Below are 22,500 nucleotides of genomic sequence, written 5' to 3'. Positions count from 1 at the left end.
TCGCACTGGCAGACAATTCTAGTTGGGTCTGGAGGATCACCATAATGGCCAATTTTGGAATGTGGCTAACCCTAGCAAAAATACTTTCCTCCCTGACCGCGTCATGTTGATGAGCCATCTAAAACCACACTTATGTGTTATGTTTGAGCTGGGCTTACGTATAAGATATTGGAGTGAATTTTTTGGAAGTTAGCAAGGGCAGGCCTGGAAGGCTTTATTGAACAGGCCTCTTGAACCTACACTCTTTGAAGGTGGATCGTCAGCAGGGCCGTAGCCAGAAAAAAATTATGATTGAGGCAATGTCCATGGTTAAATTCTCTTCGCAGTTATTTTAGGTTTATGATGAGTACATTTTCAAGACAACACTGGAATCACGCTTCATTTTAAAGAACTGAGGCAAGTGCTTCGGTTTGCGTCATACTGGCTACGGCCCTGGTCAGGACCTATCCCTGTCAGAGGTCTGTCCCAAGTTGGGTCTCAAGTCATGTATAGGGGGACCTCTCAGTCACAGGTTGACTGGAGGCTAGTGCTTTTACATGGTCAACTTGCCACAACTGGCCGGTCAGGTAGGCTGCGAAGGCATGACCCGATCTCTTGGACCTGGATTGACCATAGGGTGGTCGTGAATCACCTAAGCCGTACCTACAGGCTGGTTTTCCTCAGGATAAGGGGAAGTATTCTGTTCCATAACGGCACAGCAGTAGTTATATGAGAAAACAAGTTATCTGTTTGTCTCAGTAAACAAATTTATAGTTTCTAAAGAAACTGTGGTGCTGCGTCGGTGGGAGAGTGAAACGTGTTGATAGAGGTCGAATTACCACCGTGAATGATTTGGAATGCTGACATTTTGAGTGTTAGCCATTTGTCATGGCAAAATTATTTGATTTCACTCTGACAAAGGGCTAATGCTCGAAACGTCAGCTTTCCAAATCGTTCACAGTGGTAATTCGACCTCTATCAACTTGTTTGAGAAAACCAAATTTATCTGATTGTTTGCGTCCTTCACTTTTAGAAAAAATCACTTTGGCCTCATTTGCTTTTTATATTGGGGTTCTATGAGGCCCTCCCAGGGGTTTTGGGGAACAAGGGAACATGGCTAATTTGAACTGGGGAACAATGTCAAAATATTTTTAGGGAACAAGGGAACAAAAACAATTTTAGGGGTCCAAAAGCTGGGAACAAGTTTGAAAGTAATTTGGGGAACAAGGGAACACAAGCAAATATTTAAAGGATCAAGGAGCCAAACCCCCCTTCCCTCCTGGGATGGCCTCTTCTATGGATAGGCAAATTTACACGGTTGGGAACATTGTATTCTTCTGTTACCTAGCCTGCCTTTGGCAGAAGAAAACGGAATACAATAAAATACTTCAAACCACATCATGATAACTCCGTAGAAGACTCGACTGACCTTCAAATAGACTTGGACAATCTGTGTGACTGGGCTACTCTTAACGAATTAGACTTTCAGCCGAAGAAATGTGTGAATCTTCGTATCTCACGAAAACTCTGTAGCTTTGACCGTGTCTACATCGTCAACAGAATGGACCAATTAAAGTGCGTGTCATCCCAAAGAGATCTTGGAGTGGCAGTTACAAAAAACTTATCGTGGAACGACCATATTGAACAGATATCAGCAAAGGCTAACAAAATGCTTGGCTTCATAAAGAGAAACTGTTCCAGAGACTTACCTAGTAACGCCCTTAAGGCTCTTTATTTAGCTCTAGTCAGATCCCACTTGGGGTATTGTTGTCAATTGTGGGCCCCTCAGTCTGTTATTAGAAATATATTACTTATTGAATCCATTCAACGTAGGACCACTAAATTTCTATGCAAATACCCGAACGCTAGCTACAAGGAAAGACTTGTGCTTTTGAATCTATTACCACTAAATTATTGGTTGGAATACTTAGACTTAGTCTTTTTCTTTAAGTGTAAAAATGGCTTGCTTGCTATTGATTTATGCAAATACGTTACATTTGCTACTGGTTCTACAAGGCGTGGCTCCTCTGGTTTAAATTTAAAGTATAACTGCATTCCAAGAACGTCTAGTTTTAGAGATACTTATTTCATACGTATAGTCAATACTTGGAATGCTTTACCCAATAATATCAAGGGCATTACCATTCTTAGTACTTTTAAAAGTAAGCTAAAGGCTTTCTTTTTAGAGAGGTTAAGGTTAGTCTTTGATCAGGATAACATAAGATCTTATAAGATTGCATGCCCAAAATGTCGTAGTATAAGAACTTTAACTGTGTGCTCGTGTTAATTGACGTTTTTCACTCTACTCTAACTGTAACAATTGTTTTTTTGTTTTTTTTTAATTAATGGCTTATGGGGTTGGTTAGGGACGTATTTTTCACTGGGGGTGGGTTGGGTGGCTTAACCTTGTAGGGGACTTCGTGTCCTTTTGTTCTGTGCACCTAGTATTGCATATTGCATACTGAATCTGTAAATAAATAAATAAATAAATAAATAAATAAATGAAACAAACATATCATAGCAGGTCAACTTATGATACATACATACTTTAATGAAGCAATATTGCCCGTAGGGCTTTTCAATAGTCATTTACAAGTTCAAAATGGCATAAAACTACTACATGATGTCTAGATTTTACATTACAGTGATTTATAAATAAAAGTTGCAAAAAATATATTCATTTTTCAACATTTCCGATAAGGATGCCTTGAACCCCTTGAGGATGGATACTTGCTTTAGGCGGCGGCATAAGTTATTTCACAATTTTGTTGAACGGTAGTGAAAGGTAGGGTGGGGCATTTAGCGAGTTCATGCATTTATATGCATGATAGTTTTTATAGTAGTATTCTGATAAACTTCTTAACATATATGTTCAGGATTCAAAGTGAAAGCTGTTGTGAAACAGCAACGGCAGGCTGCCACTTTTCACAAGAAATTTCTCATATTCTAACTTGCCTCTCTCTTCTGGGAAGTTACTTCATATAACTGTGTAGACAACAGGCAAGAATTGAGCTAAAATCAAACAACTTTCTTTGACTTCTGGAAAAGCGCAAATTTTAGCCTGACATTTGCTGTAAACATGATACTAAAACCCCTCATTGATAAACACATGGCACCCAATAGATCGCAGGGTGTCCAAATTTCGTCACGTGATAGAACTCTGCAAGAACTTTCCACAATATACGATATTATGGGCTAACTTCACTTTTAACCTTTAGGGGTCACTTGGGCGGGTAAATCCTGTGAAAGTTTTACACCCACACAAGACCTCAGGTTCTCCGAAGTTGAGTAGAAAAGTCCCCGCGAATTTTAACACTAAATTTTGAGCTACGGGGGCGAAACTTGGCACGCACCTGCGGAGGGCCTTGAAGAGTCAGCACAAGAAATCCGGGGGGGAATTGTGCCCAAAAAACCGGGTTTTCAAGGGTGTAGGTGCCTTACCTTGGCAAGGTGGGGCAAAATGGACCCCATAGCAGGATGCCCCCTTGGAGCGCGCATGTTCCTGGCGTGGTCCGGGGAACATCTCCCATCCGGGGGGAGATAAGGCCCGAAAACCACCTGTGTTCTGGAACGTGGGGCCTTCCCTGGGAGAGCTAAAGCGGCGCCGACCCCATGGCTAGATTCCCCCCGCAATCAACAACAATAATAAAAACGTTTAAAAATAGAAGAACCGTAGCCAGGGTAAAACATATTAAAAAATTATTATAAAAAACGTTCACTGGCTATATACAGTTAAAAACTTTCGAGCTTTCGGCTGTCAGGCTACAGCCTTCAATGGAAATGAATGGAAAAAATGATGACAACTACAATATATACAAAAATAGGTGTGAAAAAGAATATAAAAAAACGGGAAAAAAATATTTGTCAAAAAAACTAATTGTTCTTTTTTAAAAGAATGGAGTATTGATTAGGGAGCGGCCTAGAATTGTTATCTGCATGATCTATCGAAGCGGTGTGCCAAGATTCCAGTGTCTTGCGGGTACGAGAAGAACCCTTGTCAATCACTTGGGAATTTTTAAAGTCAATAGAGTGATTTGAAGACCAAGCGTGTTTAGCGATGTTGGAGCCTCTTGCGTAAGACTTCACATTCCTCATATGTTCTTTTTTTCTGGTTTCAAAGAATCTGCCAGTCTCGCCAACATAACTCCATGGGCAGTCGGCACAAGATATTTTGTAAACCACGTTAGGTTGAAGATCGATCGGAGGGCGGGACTTAGGAGAGGGAAACTCCTGTTGTAAAGTCTTGAATGGCTTGCTGACAACTCGAATATCATGTTTTCTAAGGAGTCTAGTTAGAGGCTGAGAAATGCCATTAATATAGGGGAGGACTGCATAATTGGAGAATTCGGAGGGTGCAACCCATTTAAAAAACATGCAAACAAGTTCCTCAGGTGTTGGGATGGGATTTGTTCGCTGAGTAGAAGATTTCTTCTTTAGTATGTTGGAGATAACATTTTGGGGGTAATTGTTAGATTGTAGAGCGTCGATGACATGAATAAGTTCTTTCTCTTTTCCTTGTTTTGTGCTCGGGAGATTAGTTGCGCGATGTAACAAAGTCTCAGCTGTACTGGTCTTGTGTCGTTTGTCATGATGGGAGAAGAAATCGAGATACCTATCAGTGTGGGTTGGTTTACGGTAAACCTCAATAATAAGATCATTATCCTTGCGAGTAACCAAAGCGTCCAGAAAGGCGATCTGGTTATTGTTTTCTTCTTCGATGGTAAAGGAGATGTGTTGATCGATACTGTTGAGTGTGTTATGGAAAGAGTCAACGGCGTTTCTTTTAATGATACAGAAACTATCATCAACATATCGTTTCCATACTTTAGGTGGAACGGGAGTTGTGTTGATGGCCATCTCCTCGATTGCTTCCATACATAAATTGGCAACCACAGGACTGACAGGGCTGCCCATGGCACAACCATGGATCTGTTTATAAACACTGTCATTGTAGACGAAGTAGTTATTGGATAGGACAAAGTTCAACAAAGAGGTTCAACAAAGAGGTTCTTCTATTTTTAAACGTATTCGCCTTGAGGCCGGGGAGAAAGCCCTAAAATTAGCAAGATCCATGGAAAAGACGACCTACAAATTAGAAGCACACCACCGCCATCTGCATTTTACTCATAAGTCACTTGAACAACATTGGTTCCCGAAGTCTCTGAAATTTAGACCACCTGGCAATCAACTTATCTTCAGACGCATTATGGAACGAGCGAGCAGGCACTGCATGAAAGCTAGAATTTCCATCTGCCATGACCAGATTAAAGAAAAACGAAGGATCTTACTTGAGACCATGAATGACTTGACACCTCTGATTTCTGAGAACACCTTAATGGTATTTCAGAATTTTCTGAAGATGAGAGCAGAATCCGTCCGCAGTAGTATCCAGTTGCGACATGACAAAAAGCTCTATAACTTGAGGAATGAAGATAACTGCTCAACTCATTTTATCGACAAGAAGAATTGGGTAGTCAATCTATCGATAAAACCGCTTTCTTCTGCTGAACGTTCTCTTCTAGAAAAGGGTCCTAAATTTGCCCCAACTCCCAACCAAATCCCGTACAAGAACATTGTCTCTGAAATAGAAGCCGCCATTACCCATCTACCTGATGAACAGAAGGACTCTATACGAACCTCCACTGCCGCGATCTTACATCGAGCCCGATTACCTCTCCACAAGAACATCACAAAAGAGGAAAGGAAAGCTCTCAAGGATTTAAAAAAAGATGACACCAGGATTTTGATGAAAGCAGACAAAGGAAATTGTTTTGTTGTTTTAGATACCATTGATTACAACAACAAAATGAATACTTTATTGAATGACAACAACACCTATGAACTAGTCTCCAAACCTCCTTTCCGAAGAATAGAACGTGAACTGAACAATAGGCTTTTAACACTCAAGAATCAACTAAAAATCTGCGATTCTACGTATCGAAAACTTCGCTCCACTGACACTATACCACCAGCCATCCGTGGATCAATCAAGCACCACAAAGAAGGCAACCCACTCAGACCCATTGTTTCATCTATTGGTTCAGCGCTCTATAACACTTCAAAGTTTCTAACCAACATCTTGACACCTCTCCAAAATGGCAATGGTTTCTCAGTCCCTAATTCCTCCAAATTTGTCGATGAAATCTCCAACATTGACATACAAGACGATGAAATTATGCTGTCCTTTGATGTGGTATCGCTCTTCACAGCCATTCCTGTCAAGAAAGCCTGTGATTACATAAAAAATAAACTGGATTGTGATGAATCACTACACTTACGCACAAAACTTGACACTACTGATATAATCTCTTTGTTGAACTTTGTCCTATCCAATAACTACTTCGTCTACAATGACAGTGTTTATAAACAGATCCATGGTTGTGCCATGGGCAGCCCTGTCAGTCCTGTGGTTGCCAATTTATGTATGGAAGCAATCGAGGAGATGGCCATCAACACAACTCCCGTTCCACCTAAAGTATGGAAACGATATGTTGATGATAGTTTCTGTATCATTAAAAGAAACGCCGTTGACTCTTTCCATAACACACTCAACAGTATCGATCAACACATCTCCTTTACCATCGAAGAAGAAAACAATAACCAGATCGCCTTTCTGGACGCTTTGGTTACTCGCAAGGATAATGATCTTATTATTGAGGTTTACCGTAAACCAACCCACACTGATAGGTATCTCGATTTCTTCTCCCATCATGACAAACGACACAAGACCAGTACAGCTGAGACTTTGTTACATCGCGCAACTAATCTCCCGAGCACAAAACAAGGAAAAGAGAAAGAACTTATTCATGTCATCGACGCTCTACAATCTAACAATTACCCCCAAAATGTTATCTCCAACATACTAAAGAAGAAATCTTCTACTCAGCGAACAAATCCCATCCCAACACCTGAGGAACTTGTTTGCATGTTTTTTAAATGGGTTGCACCCTCCGAATTCTCCAATTATGCAGTCCTCCCCTATATTAATGGCATTTCTCAGCCTCTAACTAGACTCCTTAGAAAACATGATATTCGAGTTGTCAGCAAGCCATTCAAGACTTTACAACAGGAGTTTCCCTCTCCTAAGTCCCGCCCTCCGATCGATCTTCAACCTAACGTGGTTTACAAAATATCTTGTGCCGACTGCCCATGGAGTTATGTTGGCGAGACTGGCAGATTCTTTGAAACCAGAAAAAAAGAACATATGAGGAATGTGAAGTCTTACGCAAGAGGCTCCAACATCGCTAAACACGCTTGGTCTTCAAATCACTCTATTGACTTTAAAAATTCCCAAGTGATTGACAAGGGTTCTTCTCGTACCCGCAAGACACTGGAATCTTGGCACACCGCTTCGATAGATCATGCAGATAACAATTCTAGGCCGCTCCCTAATCAATACTCCATTCTTTTAAAAAAGAACAATTAGTTTTTTTGACAAATATTTTTTTCCCGTTTTTTTATATTCTTTTTCACACCTATTTTTGTATATATTGTAGTTGTCATCATTTTTTCCATTCATTTCCATTGAAGGCTGTAGCCTGACAGCCGAAAGCTCGAAAGTTTTTAACTGTATATAGCCAGTGAACGTTTTTTATAATAATTTTTAATAATAAAAACGTTAGCGCATCAAAACGTGGTTTCGGCCATTTCGAAACTTGTTGATCCCTCAAATTTGAGCATCATATAGATGTCAATAGCACGCGACTGACTAACCGCGATCAAATAACCGAAGCGGATTTTGAGTAGACTCTAATACTGTGTATGAAATCAAGTGAACTTTCCAACGGAGTCAACTTCTCGTCATTAGTATTTGATTTCCTCCGAAATCTCTCGAGTAGTTAAGACGTGACATAATTATCTTTAAAAAGGACCACGGAGACGAATGGAAACTACACAAAAAGGTGAATAACACTGCACAAAAAAAGAAGGCCTGCAATGGACTAGAAGTCCAAAACACACCATAGCACGTCCGACCTCCATGAACGACTCATCATTTCGACAGATCAAAGCTCAAAACCTTTTATTTTATTTCAATACTCTAATTATTTTTACAGTCAAATAACTGAAAATAAACGCAATTAGACCAAATTGTATTTTCGATTTCTCCCACAAAAAACTGCTAGGTGAATAACGTACTATAGTACAGTGGAACCTAGATATTGAACGAACCTCTATTTAACGAAGTCCTCGATATAACGAACGATATTCTATGTCCCGGCCAAAGTTACAGTAAGAGGTATGGAATGGAACCTCGATATAACGAACCTCAATGGAACGAATTCTTCGATATAACGAAAATAATCTGGAAGCCCAAACGTAAAATCTACCTCTATATAACGAATTACAATGTCAACACGCGACAGAAGATAAACGCTGAACAGATCAACAGTCATCTGGTAAAGAGACAGCAACCTTTCAGTCAACGGCTTATTATATGTCATTGTCTCTTATTAGTTCTATTAACTTCTTCACTTTCGAAGGCTTCTTGTAATATATCAAGAGATTATGAAGGTAAGAGAAGTAATCCCTCATACTGGCTCTATTCCCATCGTAATCCCTCTTAGGTTATTTTTAGATATCAATTTTCCCGCGGATAATGTTACCGCGCGCGTTACGTGGAAATTTCGTGGAGGAGGGAAAATGCAGCAAATTCTGTACGATGCCATTGTCCGTTTTCAAAATTGAGTTTCATGGCCTGATAAAATTAATTGTCTGTAAGATACAGGTTTCAAACATACATCCTTGGAATTGCTTAACTGTCTAGTTTACAGTGATACCAATTTGAAGAATTTCCAATCTATCAAACCGTGTTAAATAATTTTGACAGAGGCAGATATGTTTACCTTGGTTGCATTGCTTTTGTCCATTTTAGTGCGCACGTTCTCATCGTCTACAAAATTCTGTCGCTTACAAAACTCGTCCCTGTCACGATACAGTTTGCAATCATACATTCACTCCGATACCAATTTTACGATTGTCTAATGTCGGAAACCGTGTTAAATAATTTTGAAAGAGGGAGAGCTATATTTTACGCGTGCGTTGCAAATTGACTTCAATCCGATCTTACGGTTTTAAAAATTTTTATTGTGCGGTCAATTGGAATTTTCATGTCATGTGTGGTACTGTTTGAAAGCGTCAGCTGTCTAATTAACGAATATCATAGAATTAAGTCACCATAGTTTAAGTCCGCTAAGAAAATCGAGAACGCGTTGACCAAGTCAGGAATATGTTATTTCATTGTGTACAAAATTCTGTCGGCTATAAAACTCGTTACTTTCAAGATACAAGATGCAAAGATATATCATTCAAATCGCTTAACTGTGTTGTTTACAGTGACTCCAATTTCAACACTGTCCAATGTACGAAACAGAGTTTAATAATTTTGAATGATGCAGGAAGATTTAACATGCGTGATTTGCAAATTGACTTGCATGCGATACGACTTGTTCATACATTTTTATCGAACTGTCTGTTCAAGTTTTCCTTTCATGTTTGATATCTGTCTAATTTATGAATATCTAAGAATTAAGTCGTCATATTTTAATCCCGCGAAGAAAATCAAGAACGCGTTAACCAAGTCAGCGATATATTACTTGTTGACTGTAGTCTGCGAATTGCCAATGTTTACAAAATTCTGTCGCTTATAAAACTCGATCCTTTCAAGATACAGGTTTCAAACATCTATAACTGAAATTGCTTAACTGTCTAGTTTTCAATGATACCACATTCAATGTTGTGCCATATACGAAACCGTGTTAAATCTTTTTTTAAGGAGACAGCTATATTTAACATATGTGCTTTGCAAATTCACTTGAATCCGATAACACGGGTTCAAAAATTTTTATCCGACGCTTGATTCAAGTTTTCCTTTCATGTTTGGTACTGTTGTAGAGCTCTATCTGTCTTCTTCATCACCATATAAGAATTAAGTCATCATATTTTAATCCCGCAAAGGAAACCAAGAATGCATTTATTAAAGTCAGAGAGATCGTACTTATCGAGTATAGTCTTCCATTTGCCATTCTGTATAAAATCCTGTCGGTTACATAACTCGTTCCTTCCACTGAAAATACAGGTTTCAAAACATAAGTCATTGAAATCGCTTAACTCTGTAGTCAAGAAGTCACGTTCGTCCACAAAATGTATGATGTATATACGCGTTTGTCTCAACATCCTCCGCCATTTTTGTTTGATGGTAAATCGCGAACGACGCGAATCATTGCGTGGGAATTTGCTCAGCTGTCAACATTGGTAAAAATGGGGACATGTGATTGGCTATCAGTTAACCCTCGTGGGAATACCGGATCTCACAGGAGATCTAAAAATAACTTAAGAGGGATTACGATGGGAATAGGGCCAGTATGAGGGATTACTTCTCTTACCTCATAATCTCTTGAATATATTGAATACGTAGCCGGAAATTCTATTCCAATGCCCTTGTTTCTCCTTTTGCCAGTCACTTCCACTGAGATTTGTTCTCCTTGTTTTAAAAACAAGTGAAATACACGTGACAGTGTCAATGGCACATGAACCACGATCTGCAACGTCCCTCCTTGATCTTGAATCCGTTTAACGGCAACAGCATTGGTTTCGTGTGGGTTATCATCATTAACTATGACCTCGATATAACGAAAAGTTTGTTCGTTTCCCCTCAAGTTTGTTACATCGAGGTTTTTGATATAACGAACCCTCGATTTAACGAACAATATTGGCCGGTCCCCAACGACTTCGTTAAATCGAGGTTCCACTGTACGCGACTCCAGACGTAGCGATCCAATAACTATGTTTTTACGATCCTAAATACGCCAGAGAACCGCTAAAAACGCTCTGGTTTCAATTTTATGCTCATTTCTCAATCATAGAACTTAAATTTCTCCCACAAATTTGCCCGTTATAAAACTGCCCGGTGAATAACGTACTATAGTACACGACTCCAGCCATAGCGATCCAATAACTATGTTTTACGGTCGGAAATTGGCCAGAGAACCGCTAAAAACGCTCTGATCTCAATTTTATGCTCATTTCTCAATCATAGAACTTAAAAAGAATGCCAATTTGGCCAAATTGCATTTTCGATTTTCCCCACAGATTTGCTCCTCATAAAATCACCCGGTGAAAAACGTACTATAGTACGCGACTCAAGTCATAGCGATCCAATAACTATGTTTTTACGATCCGAAATACGCCAGAGAACCGCTAAAAACGCTCTGATTTCAATTTTATGCTCATTCCTCAGTCATAAAACTTAAATGAATGCCAATTTGGCCAAATTGTATTTTTGATTTCTCCGCACAAATTTGCTGGTCATACTGACTGCTCGGTGAATACCATGATATAATACCGAATACTGACCTGAAACCCCGGGGGGGGGACTCCCATATGAAACAGACGGGGATGCTCGTCGGAAATTTTGAATTTAACCCCTAAAGGAGACCAATCTAGGCGTGGCTTAAGCAAATTTTGACCCCTAAAAGAGACCGTTTAAAAACACAAAAATACGACACACAATGAGTTTTAATGATAAAAAGGCATAATCATCGAATGCTTTTATCTAAAAAGAAAATTTAAAAGGAAATTTGACTTCTGTTTCTCTTCGCGTAATTCTGTGTTACTTCGCGGAACCCTAAACGAGACCTTGGTGGCATAAAATATTGGCGTTTTGCCCGGAACACCCTAAGCGAGACCAAAATCAAAAATTTACACCCCTAAGCGAGACGACGAGCATCCCCGTCTGTTTCATATGGGAGTCCCCCCCCCGGGCCTGAAACTATGAGCTAAGAACGCTGCAATTTGGGCTGAGTGGAACATTTTAGGAAATATTCCCCTCGAATATGTCAAAACATGTTTATGTAAGCTAATTCTGATAGCTAAATTCAGTAAATGTATTTCAACTCAAATGTCGTGAAAATATACTGTTCGTCGGGGATTAATTTCCCATTGGAATTTGTACATAGACTACAATAGACTGTCTATATTTACCTACAATTGTAGGTATGTTATCATGTAATACACTGTATTTGAATTACAATACAAATGTCATTCATTCTTTACTCTCCGATTTTCTCTTCGCCCGATAGCCCGCCATCATATCACATTTCCTGTACTATAGTACGTACTATAGCGGGTGATGCCCGCGTAATTTGGTGCACTTTCAGCAGGTATGACCCATAGGGGTTGTGTGAATCGGGTGCACCCGTATTGGAGAGCGGTTATTGTTATGGTCAGCAGATGTGGGAAACAATATATAGCACGTTATGTATGATCCATGACAAGGGGTGATATCAGTGCTACGCGGCCATGATATTCAGTGTAAGGTTATGGCGCTTCACCTCCAGTGGGTTTGTAGTTTCGTCTCTTTGGGTCTCTTTTATGGATTTTTGGTTTTCTTCTCGTGGGAGCACGGGTAACCCAGGCTCACTGTGTGCGTCACGTAGGTATTAAAATATAGAGAACATATGAGGCGAAGTTTAGGTCTGAAAATTTGCTAAAAAATGGAAATAAAAGTCGATAAAACTTACCATGTGGTGAGCTGTTTTTGTCTTTAATACGTACACGAAGTTTCGGGAAAAATGGTCCCCGTTCACCTTCCTTCATAGTATAGTGACAAGGTAGGAGACAGAAGCCAGCTTAAGGACTCCGGTCGACCCAAAACAAGCACGATTTTTTTCGTGAAAATCGAATCCAGTCGCTAAATAAACACGCCAGGTTCGTAGAACAGGAATTTCTCTAAACCATGAATCTACTGAAGCATCTCCAGATAGCAAAGCAAAGCCACCAGGCTCCGTAGAACTTGTAAGTTGACCTGCTAAACTGGCCGCCCGAAAGCGTTGTCCTCGCGAAGTGTCCAATTCAAAATGGCACTGAACTCGGGACGCCTGGTGACGAGGGGAATATATGTCCCCCTGGAGGGAGGGGAATCCCAGATTGCTCTGGGAGTTTTGTTTTTAGCAATTTGGGACTCCCCTCCCTGCAGAACTTATTATACTCGTCACCAGGCGTCCCGAGGTCAGTGCCATTTTGAATTGGACACTTTGCGAGGACAACGCTTTCGGGCGGCAATTTTAGCAGGTCAACTTACAAGTTCTACGGAGCCTGGTGGCTTCGCGTTGCTACCTGGAGATGCTTCAGTGGATTCATGGTTTAGAGAAATTCCTGTTCCACGAACCTGGCGTGTTTATTTAGCGACTGGATTCGATTTTCACGAAAAAAATCGTGCTTGTTTTGGGTCGACCAGAGTCCTTAAGCTGGCTTCTGTCTCTTACCTTGTCACTATACTATGAAGGAAGGTGAACGGGGACCATTTTTCCCGAAACTTCGTGTACGTATTAAAGTCAACAACGGCTCGCCACATGGTAAGTTTTATCGATTTTTATTTCCATTTTTTAGCAAATTTTCAGATCCAAACTTCGCCTCCTATGTTCTCTATATTTTAATACCTACGTGACGCACACAGTGAGCCTGGGTTACCTGTGGTGGGAGCTTGGTCCACTAACCATATGACCTGCGCATGTGTATTGCTAAAACTGAAATCTCGACGAAAATCACTCTCGCAATTTTTAGGATTGTCAATTTTCTGACCTCTTATGTTTTCAATCTTTTAAAATCATTTTTTAATGTTTCTGCTCACGAATTTCAGTATTGGTCTTACAACTGCAGCTCAGTGGACAGTGGACAAAACCTAATCTTCTTGGTTGATTTATTCTTTTGTTCGGTCTTTTCAAAGGCAAACGTCGCAGCTAATTAATTTAGATTACGACATTCAATCACAAAAAAAGGGAGAAACAATCTGAATTCAAAACTTCAAACTACTAAGTACAAACGGTTCAGTGACTGATGCCGTGAATGAGTTCTCGATTGTTCTGATCTAGTAAAAACAACGCGTTACCGGTTGACCTGACTGGCAAGAATCATTAAACACCTTTTTTGTTGTGATAACAGTTGCTTTTTTACGACGATTATAAAAAAGGCTAAAGTTACGAAAAGTTTTAAGGAGCCAAAACGTTTTCGACCGTACGGTCATCATCAGTGGTACATGGTGGAAATTTACATACAACCTGGTTTCAGTTGTTCGATTAAGTTATTCCCAAGTGGAACAGTTTCGCAATAAAAGAATTTACTTGTTTGTTTACGGTTCGTTTCTCGCAAGTAATTAGCAGGCCCTCCATTATTTTCCTCCAAAAGGTGGTTTTCTCGAGTTCGGTGCACGCAATTTTCCATGTGTATGCGGGAGATAGTGAGTTCGACTCCGGCCGGACCAACACTCAGGGTCTTTAAATAACTGAGGAGAAAGAGCTGCCTTTGTAATTACATCCGCAAATGTTTAGACTTTCCACATGTGCACTCGGCACGATCCGATTTTCTTTTTGGATTTTAATATGTTAAGATCTGCTTTCCTGCATATTCATAAACCGCGCAAAAACGCCCTTGAATTAGTAGGCATCGTCTTAAATATGCAGCAAGTTTTGCCGCCCCGTTGGGTGAAGTACTCGTTCTGATCTGAGGCCTACAGCTTATTCAATTTAAAAAAACTTGAACACCACATGACAACCAAGAGATCGATATATTTATTTGTGATTTTTACTTCATCGGGCTGATCGCATGATCATAGCGTTCTGCCTGAGGCCAAAGAATAGTGACAATAAAGCTCTCAACTGTACGATAATCCATCAAAATTACTGACAAAACAGTCAAATATACATATCCTGTAAAAGGCTAACATTTCGTGGTTGCGAAGTTTCATTAAAGAATTGCCGTTATGGATCCATGGAATACATAAACGCAATTTGCTGAAATATACCTCATCGTCAACAAGATGAAATTCAGCAGTGATTTTTGACAGCTCTCTTTGAAAGAGTAAATAATTTCAAGTTAATTTGTAAAGCTATCTTTTATCAACTTATTTTAATTTGCCTGAACTATTTAAAAATCTTGCATTTTTGGTGGTATCATGAACAACACAACTTTGAGTTAACTTGCCCTGCTGTCCATCAGAACTTAGACAATACTGTCTATGAAAGGACTTCAAAAATCTTCGCATTTATAAACCGAAAATCAGATCACTTTAGTTATTGCAATTTAATTTGTTTTTACTTTGCTGAATTCTTCATACAGAGATGTTATCAGAGTGACTCTGATAACATCTCTGTTGATTAACTGAATGATTCAGTCGATGGTTGAGTAACTCAATTCGGATTTTGGAAAAAAAACAACTTTATCATTAAGAATTGGTGCGGGGGTGCATTTTGTTAAAAACAGTATAGTATAATAAAATAAAAACTATTTTATTAGTTATTTCAAAATGACCCACTACTGATTTTGTTCCAAAACTCCTTTTTGTCACACTTAAATCTTTCAAGACTGACGCCTTGGCAACCAGTTTTGTTTTTAGCTCACAGAGTGAGGTTAGTGTGGATCATTGAACATCTTTAATGAAATGATTGAGTGCCAAGCCATGCCTTTTTTTAGAAAGATTAATGAAATTCTTTGCTGTCAATCTTGGCCTTAAAGCGACGCCACTATTTCCACCACACCCAGATCAGACGCAAACTCGACAACGATAAAACAAGACTGAAATGGATTTTTTAAGAGAAGCGTTTACTCCCAAAACTTTTAACAAGCATAGTTTCGCAGTAATTTTACTTTGGATTTTTCTCGGTTTGGCAGCGACTGGGATATTTTTAGAGATCAGAATCAATGAACCCAGGCTCCATTTCAACTGCAATGTGAAAACCAACATCGACCAGGATTTCATCAGAGAAAAGTGCTTCGAACAGTACCAAAAGAAATTTAACAAACTCGGCATTGCTCTCTACGCCTTCGTCATTGTTAATTTCTCCTCGATTTCCATTGCGTCCCTCATATACTCGCAGTGCGTCAAGTCAACAGTTAATAGACTCGAGGGCGGTCACGAAGATCCTAAACGAGAGCGGAGGAATCCAAGACGAAGGCGTCGCCTTTTTGTCGCATATTTATCTCAACTTGCCGTAAAATTTGCTCTGGGGATCGTTTTCATTGTGTTCCTGGAGACTGAATTATTATATCCCAGGCAGTTTCCCGCAGATTTTACCTGTCTTGTAGAGAAAGAAGGCAATGATTCGGGAGAGCTACTTACGAACCAGTCACAATCAACAGTTCACCAATGTATCAGTCTGAGAGCAGCGCGACTTTCTGGACCAATGCTGTGACAGTCATTAACGGCATTTTCGCATATTTGGCTTTCGTGGAGATTGTCTGGATCTTGTCACGAGCTAAGAAAGAAAGAACCTTTATGGGCAATCGACGGTTTTATGCTGATCATTTGAGATTAAGCAAGGCGGAAGAGGGAATGCCTTTAAAACACTCAGCACTCCCAGACGCCATTAAGAAAATGAAGGATGATTGCTTAAATTTCACAGAACAACTGAATGATCTCAAAGATCCTTTTCGACGAAAACCAGGCGAAGGCCGGAAACCCAATGATCTTAATATTGATCAAATTTATGCCAATGTGGCAATGCACGAGGGCAGCGCTGAACATGTCTTTGCGAAAGACAGAAGCGAACTGCTCAACCAATACCTGCCCGATTCCAAGAACTGTTTCTATGCCAAAGCAGAGGATGTTATTGACAAAGAACACAAGAACGTCCTTGTTGTTGGATGTTCTGGCGTAGGAAAGACATTGCTAAGCACTAAAATCCTTCGAATGTGGGCATCTGGTGAAGCGTTCAGTGGAGATCAAGATGGCAAAACTAACATTGTTGTTGTGTTCCTCCTGAAATTCAGGCGCTTTACAAGCAATCTATTGCTTAGTCTCCGTGAACTGTTGGCTAACGCAGAAACAGTTGAGAACTTACACGAAGCTGTATGGAAATTTGTAATTAAAAACCCAAGCCAAGTCCTTTTTATTTTTGACGGAGTCGATGAGTATTCTGCGAAAGAGGATATCGCTAGAAAAGACCACACATGTTACAAGAATGGCTTGGAGGAGAAGATGCCCGTTTCCGCTTTATTTAACAAACTAGCGGGAGGAGAACTTCTTGATGGTCTAAACATAATCACAACAACACGACCAACGGCAGTGACCTGTGTTGAACATGTGAAATTTGATAGAACAGTCGAAATTCTCGGATTTACGTCGGAAAAGATTGAAGACTACGTCGAAAAGTTTACACAAGGTGTTCGCAACGTAAAGGACAAAATTTGGGGACACATTAAGTCGAACATGAACCTGTTTTCATTGTGCTACATCCCAGTGAACTGTTTCCTCATTTGTTCTTGTCTTTGGGAAATTGTCAGGGATACAGCACACACCCGGCTTCCTACAAGAATGACTGAGATTTACACGATGGTTGTAAAGATTCTCTTCTTTAAGCACAACCGGCAAAGCAGTGCTCAAGGTAACCTGAATCTCAAAGATTACATGTACTTGCCGTTTAACAAACTCCCAGATGATGACAAAGAGATTTTCAAGAGACTGGGAGAAATTGCCTTTGAGGGAATAAATCAAGGAAGATTGCTGTTGGAGTCAAGCGAAGTCATTGGACTGGAAGATTGTGGACTTCTTCGCAGATTGCCAGACGCCCAAGCCCGTTTTAATGAGCCGCCGAAAGCCCAATACTGCTTTACACACTTAACGCTGCAGGAATTCTTTGCTGCAAAAAATCTTGTGGAGTCCTTGAGTAAAAGAAAACTCGAAAACTTTGTGTCAAAACACATTAACGATGGTGCATGGAAAATGGTGCTGCAGTTTGTGGCTGGATTACTCGAGCTTGACCCAGACCCAAAGAAGTCAAGCAGCGACATTTTTATCGAGCTGCTTCCTATGTCTACCGAGAAGAAATCCGAACGGGAGCTGATAGATAATTTCGACTTACCAGGAGAAACAAAAACACTGACCTGTTGGCCAGCTTATAAAGACAAAGAGCTAGCACTGAACATATGTAAGTGTTTGTACGAGATTGATGATGAAAAACAGCAGGCAGTGTTACAAAACAAAATTGAGCAAATTGGATTTAACGCGGTAGATTTTAGTCACTGTTCACTTGCGCCTGTTGACTTTGCTGCTGTGTCGCATTTCTTAGAAAATGCTCCGAGAGTTTTGACAATGAGTTTGTACGGGAACGATCTTGGTTCATTGGGTGCAAAAGAAGTGCAAAAGTTTCTTGTCAGTACTGGATGCCAACTAAACAGCTTAAACCTCGCAAACAGCAAGTTAACTGATAAAGCAGCAGAGCATTTATCAGCAGCACTAAAGCACAGTATTTGCAAGCTAAACAGCTTAAACCTCGCAGGTAACAAGTTAACTGATATAGGAGGCGAGCATTTATCAGCAGCACTAAAGCACAGTAATTGCAAACTAAACACCTTAAACCTCGGAAGTAAGCAAATAACTGATAACGCTGCCTTCGCTAAAGCAGTAAAGCATAGTAATTGCAACATTTTCTATTGAAAAAACGGCCAGAAAACTCCCCGTCGTTTAAATTTCGATGTTTGTGAGCTTACGAAATCATAGGCAGCCCAAGCTCGCGTCACTACAGACAGCCGTTGAGAATTTAAACGCGTTATAAGACTTTGTATGGGAAATAAAATACAGTCGATTATAAAGCCTAAAAAATGCTCAATTTAACGTTCATTTAATAAAATGAATCAAAATGACTCACCTCTGCTGTATTCTTGTGCCTTTTAGAGCTTATTTTACAGTTTCGGGAAGTATGTGTTTTCAATGTTCAAAGACGAAGGTTTAAATTCTCAACGCCTGTCTGTAGTGACGCGAGCTTGGGCTGCCTATGACGAAATTGAAAGTTTGAAGTCATGTAACTAAATACGAGAAAAGTTGAAGGTTGAAATATTTCAATCCTTTGAATATAAAGGGACCACGGATTCGTGAAAGCTTTTTTTTATAACAAAATTATTATAGGTTCAGACATAACAGATGAATGAAGGATACAAGAGCAACAAAGTCAAACTAATTTGACATGCAGTGAATTTAGTTTATTACATTCCGACATACAAGTGAGTTTCATTTAAAATTCAGCTTACCAAAAATAACCTCACAAAGACAAAATGTCCAACTATTTCTTAAACCAAACAACTTTTTTGAAGTGTCCATGGTCTCTGTCTAGCTCAGCTCCTTGCACTTCTTCCCAATGAACCTTTGATTATTCAATTCTTAAGTAACTTGAATTTGTACTGATGATTTCTTTAGTTTCATTCTTCACTTGTACTTCACTTGTATTTACTAATAAGTCCATTCTAAACTGATAGTACACGATCGCGTTTCAAAGGCGGCATCAAGCATATTTTTCTGGTGAATATTGGCTTTGATGGAAAACAAAAAAAAAATGCTGAGTTGATATTCAACTACTTTGCTGATGTCATCTACTGATTCAAATAAGAAGTTTTGTGTTTCAATTAACCAATCACAAAAAGACTGAAAAAGTGTCTTGTTTTCTAAGAGGTCCAACTCTTGACTGAAATGAACCAATCGAGAAAGTTGAGGTGAAATTTGGATCCTAATTAACTTTCACAGATTTTCACTTTGTGAAAAATTTTAATACTAGTAACCACACCACAGGGTTGTGCTATAAAGGGTAGTAAAGAAAGTAGTTGCCCTTCGGGGAAGACAACACTGAAATAGTTTAAAAGTTTGTAAATAATAATTCAACTTTTACTTTTTAATTGCTTTGTAACATTATTATCAATACAAAACCAAAGATTTGTCATAATGCATGCTTGAAATTGTTTGCAAGTAATAGTTCATACTCTGAAGATTCTTGGTAACATTTGTAAAAGTAGTTGTGGTTCAATTAAAATTTTGAGATGAAGAATTTTGTGTCTGTGTATGAATTGCCTCACTTTGACGTGTCACCTTGTCTGTGTTTTGAGTCCTACTCCCCCAAAAGTTATACATTTGAAAAAAATTATACAAAAACCAGAAAGAAACTCCACGTTTAGTAATTTATTGCTTTTTAGGTTAACTTGAATACATCCTAATAATGCATCAATCAATTCCAGTGGTGCCCATCCCCCCCCCCCCCCCCTCCCCCCCCCGAGCACACGCTGGGCATTTACTCAAGTTGTCAGTCCCGGGGGTGGGGCATTCGAAAATTTTTTATCGCGGCCCGGGGACTGGGCATTAACCTACCCCGGGGTAGTCCAGGTTTGTAACCTCAAAAAATATCTGTTTCGTCGTATGAAGTTGTTAGCCAAAGGGCTTCTGCTGGTTCGACTTCTGGGTGACCCCTTAAATGGTCTTAATAACCCCCCACTTGAAAAAATTGCCTGGAACGCTGCAGTTCAATACCACCCAACTCAGTCCCTTCTGTTTTTTAGTAACATGTACGAGTTTATGCTCATGGAGCGTCTAGTTTATTAATTGATCACTGCCCACACTGGCTTTTCGGCGCCACTGAAAACACAGCAACTTTTAGAGTCCCAACGAGACGGAGGCAAACCAGTCGGCAGAGAATATTAAAAATTCATATTAAGGACAGCTTTCGTTAAGGACAGCTTTTTAGGCGTCTACGTTTGATGGAGAAATTATCTGCATGGGCCTAAGGTACCGCACCTTTTACAGGGTCTTCGCTTTTAAACCCGCATGGTCACCATCGGAGCGCTTTCAGTGTCGTCACGCAACGTTTGCGGGGACGAGTTTTGCGTGACGACTCTAAACGACTGAAACTCGAACGGCGGTCTTTACATTCCTTTGTTGACGTGACATGAAAGCTTGAGTCTTTAAACAAATGGTCAGTAGGTAAATTCACCTCACAGTTTCAATACACTGTCAGGCAACTAGGCAGGCAACTATTGATTATTATCAGCACAGGGGTATTATCTTGATGCAACATAACTAGCCAACAAAGAAATCTATAGTACCAGTTAGGAGAATGAACTTTTAGATCATGGAAGTGATCGAAAGGATTAATGACGTGATCATTATTTTATTTAACTCCTATTTGTGAAAAGGCCTGTTCAGTATTGATATGTGCTTAATTGTTCTTGTGAAGGTATTATTAGGTTAAGCTACTTAAAATCTTCCGCACAGCCTCTCTTGATGCTTTTGTATAGTCATTTGCATTTTTTTGGCATTCTGTAATGTTTGTTTATCTCGATTACTTTCCAAGCGTATTTTGATCTTCCCTTCTTGCTTTCATGTTGCAGGTGGTGCAATTAACAATGCACGCTCATTTGTGACGTCATGGTTAACAGAATTGACTCAACCACCTCCAGAAGAATTAGGGGAGATGAAAAAAGAGGAAGAAATTGAAGAAGAAAAAAGAGACGCAAGTACCCTGGATGACATACAGTGCGCCAAGAAGTCATAGCAATTGTGATGTTTACGGTCAAATAAACACTTGAAACCACTTGTCCGAACACAACAGTATATTTACTAAACAGACATGACGACCACAACATACAAAAGTCCTAGCTCCTAGACCGCGTGGGTCATTTGCATAAATGATTGACAAGTCCCAAAAACACTACATGTCTCCCCTTCTTGATGATGGACTTTGGAAATCCGTAAGTGATTGACCCAAACGACGTCTCTAAACGACTTTTTATAATATGAAAACGGCAAACTGAAACGTGTTACAGAGTCACAAAAATCCATTGCATGCTCCTGGTGTCTAGTTCTCTTGAACAAGTAAAACGTAGTCTGCAAATCTCGCAGGAGGCCTTGTCTGCCTTTGTGATCGTCGTAGGCCTGCAGTAGGGCTTGAAGAATTTGTTGTCTTGTCCAGTTCCTGAATTTCCAGTGGTTGGGGATTTGCTGAAACGTCTTCGTTCATCTCTTGTTTGTGTTTTCCAGTATGCTCGATGTGACTGGGGACAACTTTGAACATCGATGAGTTGCGCGTAACGGTTTTGTGTCCGTCGCTTGCGGTAATCATCGATCCTTTTTTTTCTTCGACTACAAGAGGCACTGGATTAAACGGGGTACTGAGCTTGTTGGCCTTTGGTTGTTTGACTAAAACTGTATCTCCCAGCTTGATATGGCTTTCCCTCACACCTAGCTTTTGGTCAGCATACGCTTTATCTTCTTTTTCTGCTCTGTGTCTCTCTCTGCCATGTTCTTCTGGGTCTCAGCAATGGTTTGTTGGCAGACTGGTGGCGTCACTTCCAGCAGAGTGGTTTTGAGCTTCCTCTGGTTAAGTGCTTCGCATGGTGAGATGCCAGTAGTCGAGTGAGGTGTCGCCCGATACTGCCGTAGAAATCTGTTGAGCTCTTGTTTCCAGTTCTTATGCTCGATGGTCGCGGTTCTCACGCATTTTTCTAGTGTCATCATGAAACGTTCTGCCTCGCCATTTGCCCTTGGCCAGAGAGGCGTGATCTTGCGGTGTTGAAAGCCTAAAGGTTCAGCAAAGTTCTTGAGCTCCACGCCGGTGAAGGGGAGTCCGTTGTCGCTCTTTAGCACTTCAGGAATCCCTTGTCTTGCGAAAATTGCGTCGAGCTTCGTGATTGTGGATCTGGCGGAAGTAGATGTGACAATTTCCACTTCCGGAAAACGGCTGTATTCGTCGATGACAACCATGAGATAGTCTC

The 22,500-nt window shown here is 40.1% G+C and overlaps 3 protein-coding genes across 3 annotated transcripts in view; 2 read left to right on the top strand and 1 right to left on the bottom strand.

Moving 5' to 3' along the window:
- LOC138039566 (MOB-like protein phocein) overlaps positions 1 to 22,500 on the bottom strand; it is a 98,019-nt gene that overhangs the window by 41,030 nt on the left and 34,489 nt on the right. The window lies entirely within an intron of this gene.
- On the top strand, positions 5,186 to 15,132 carry LOC138014401 (uncharacterized). The gene is made up of 2 exons (XM_068861464.1): positions 5,186 to 7,138; positions 15,091 to 15,132. Exons 1-2 carry the CDS (start codon positions 5,186 to 5,188, stop codon positions 15,130 to 15,132), a joined length of 1,995 nt encoding a protein of 664 aa, XP_068717565.1.
- LOC138014390 (uncharacterized) overlaps positions 15,486 to 22,500 on the top strand; it is a 24,761-nt gene continuing 17,746 nt past the window's right edge. The window contains exons 1-2 of the mRNA XM_068861455.1: positions 15,486 to 18,398; positions 21,118 to 21,262. Coding sequence (XP_068717556.1) covers positions 16,118 to 18,398; positions 21,118 to 21,262 — 2,426 coding nt within the window. The 5' untranslated portion in view covers positions 15,486 to 16,117. The remainder of the gene's footprint in view (positions 18,399 to 21,117; positions 21,263 to 22,500) is intronic.

This window comes from Montipora capricornis, chromosome 1 (assembly GCF_036669925.1).
Source record: "Montipora capricornis isolate CH-2021 chromosome 1, ASM3666992v2, whole genome shotgun sequence".
Taxonomy (NCBI): domain Eukaryota; kingdom Metazoa; phylum Cnidaria; class Anthozoa; order Scleractinia; family Acroporidae; genus Montipora; species Montipora capricornis.
Note: the sequence above shows the minus strand (reverse complement) of the source record. Positions and strands in the feature narration are given on the sequence as shown.

Excerpts from the sequence above, each read along its gene's own strand:
- LOC138014401 (XM_068861464.1), top strand. The coding sequence starts at position 5,186 with ATGGAACGAGCGAGCAGGCACTGCATGAAAGCTAGAATTTCCATCTGC. Across the intron at positions 7,139-15,090 it reads CCGACTGCCCATGGAGTTAT|AGATGTTATCAGAGTGACTC; the intron begins GTTGGCGAGACT and ends TTCTTCATACAG.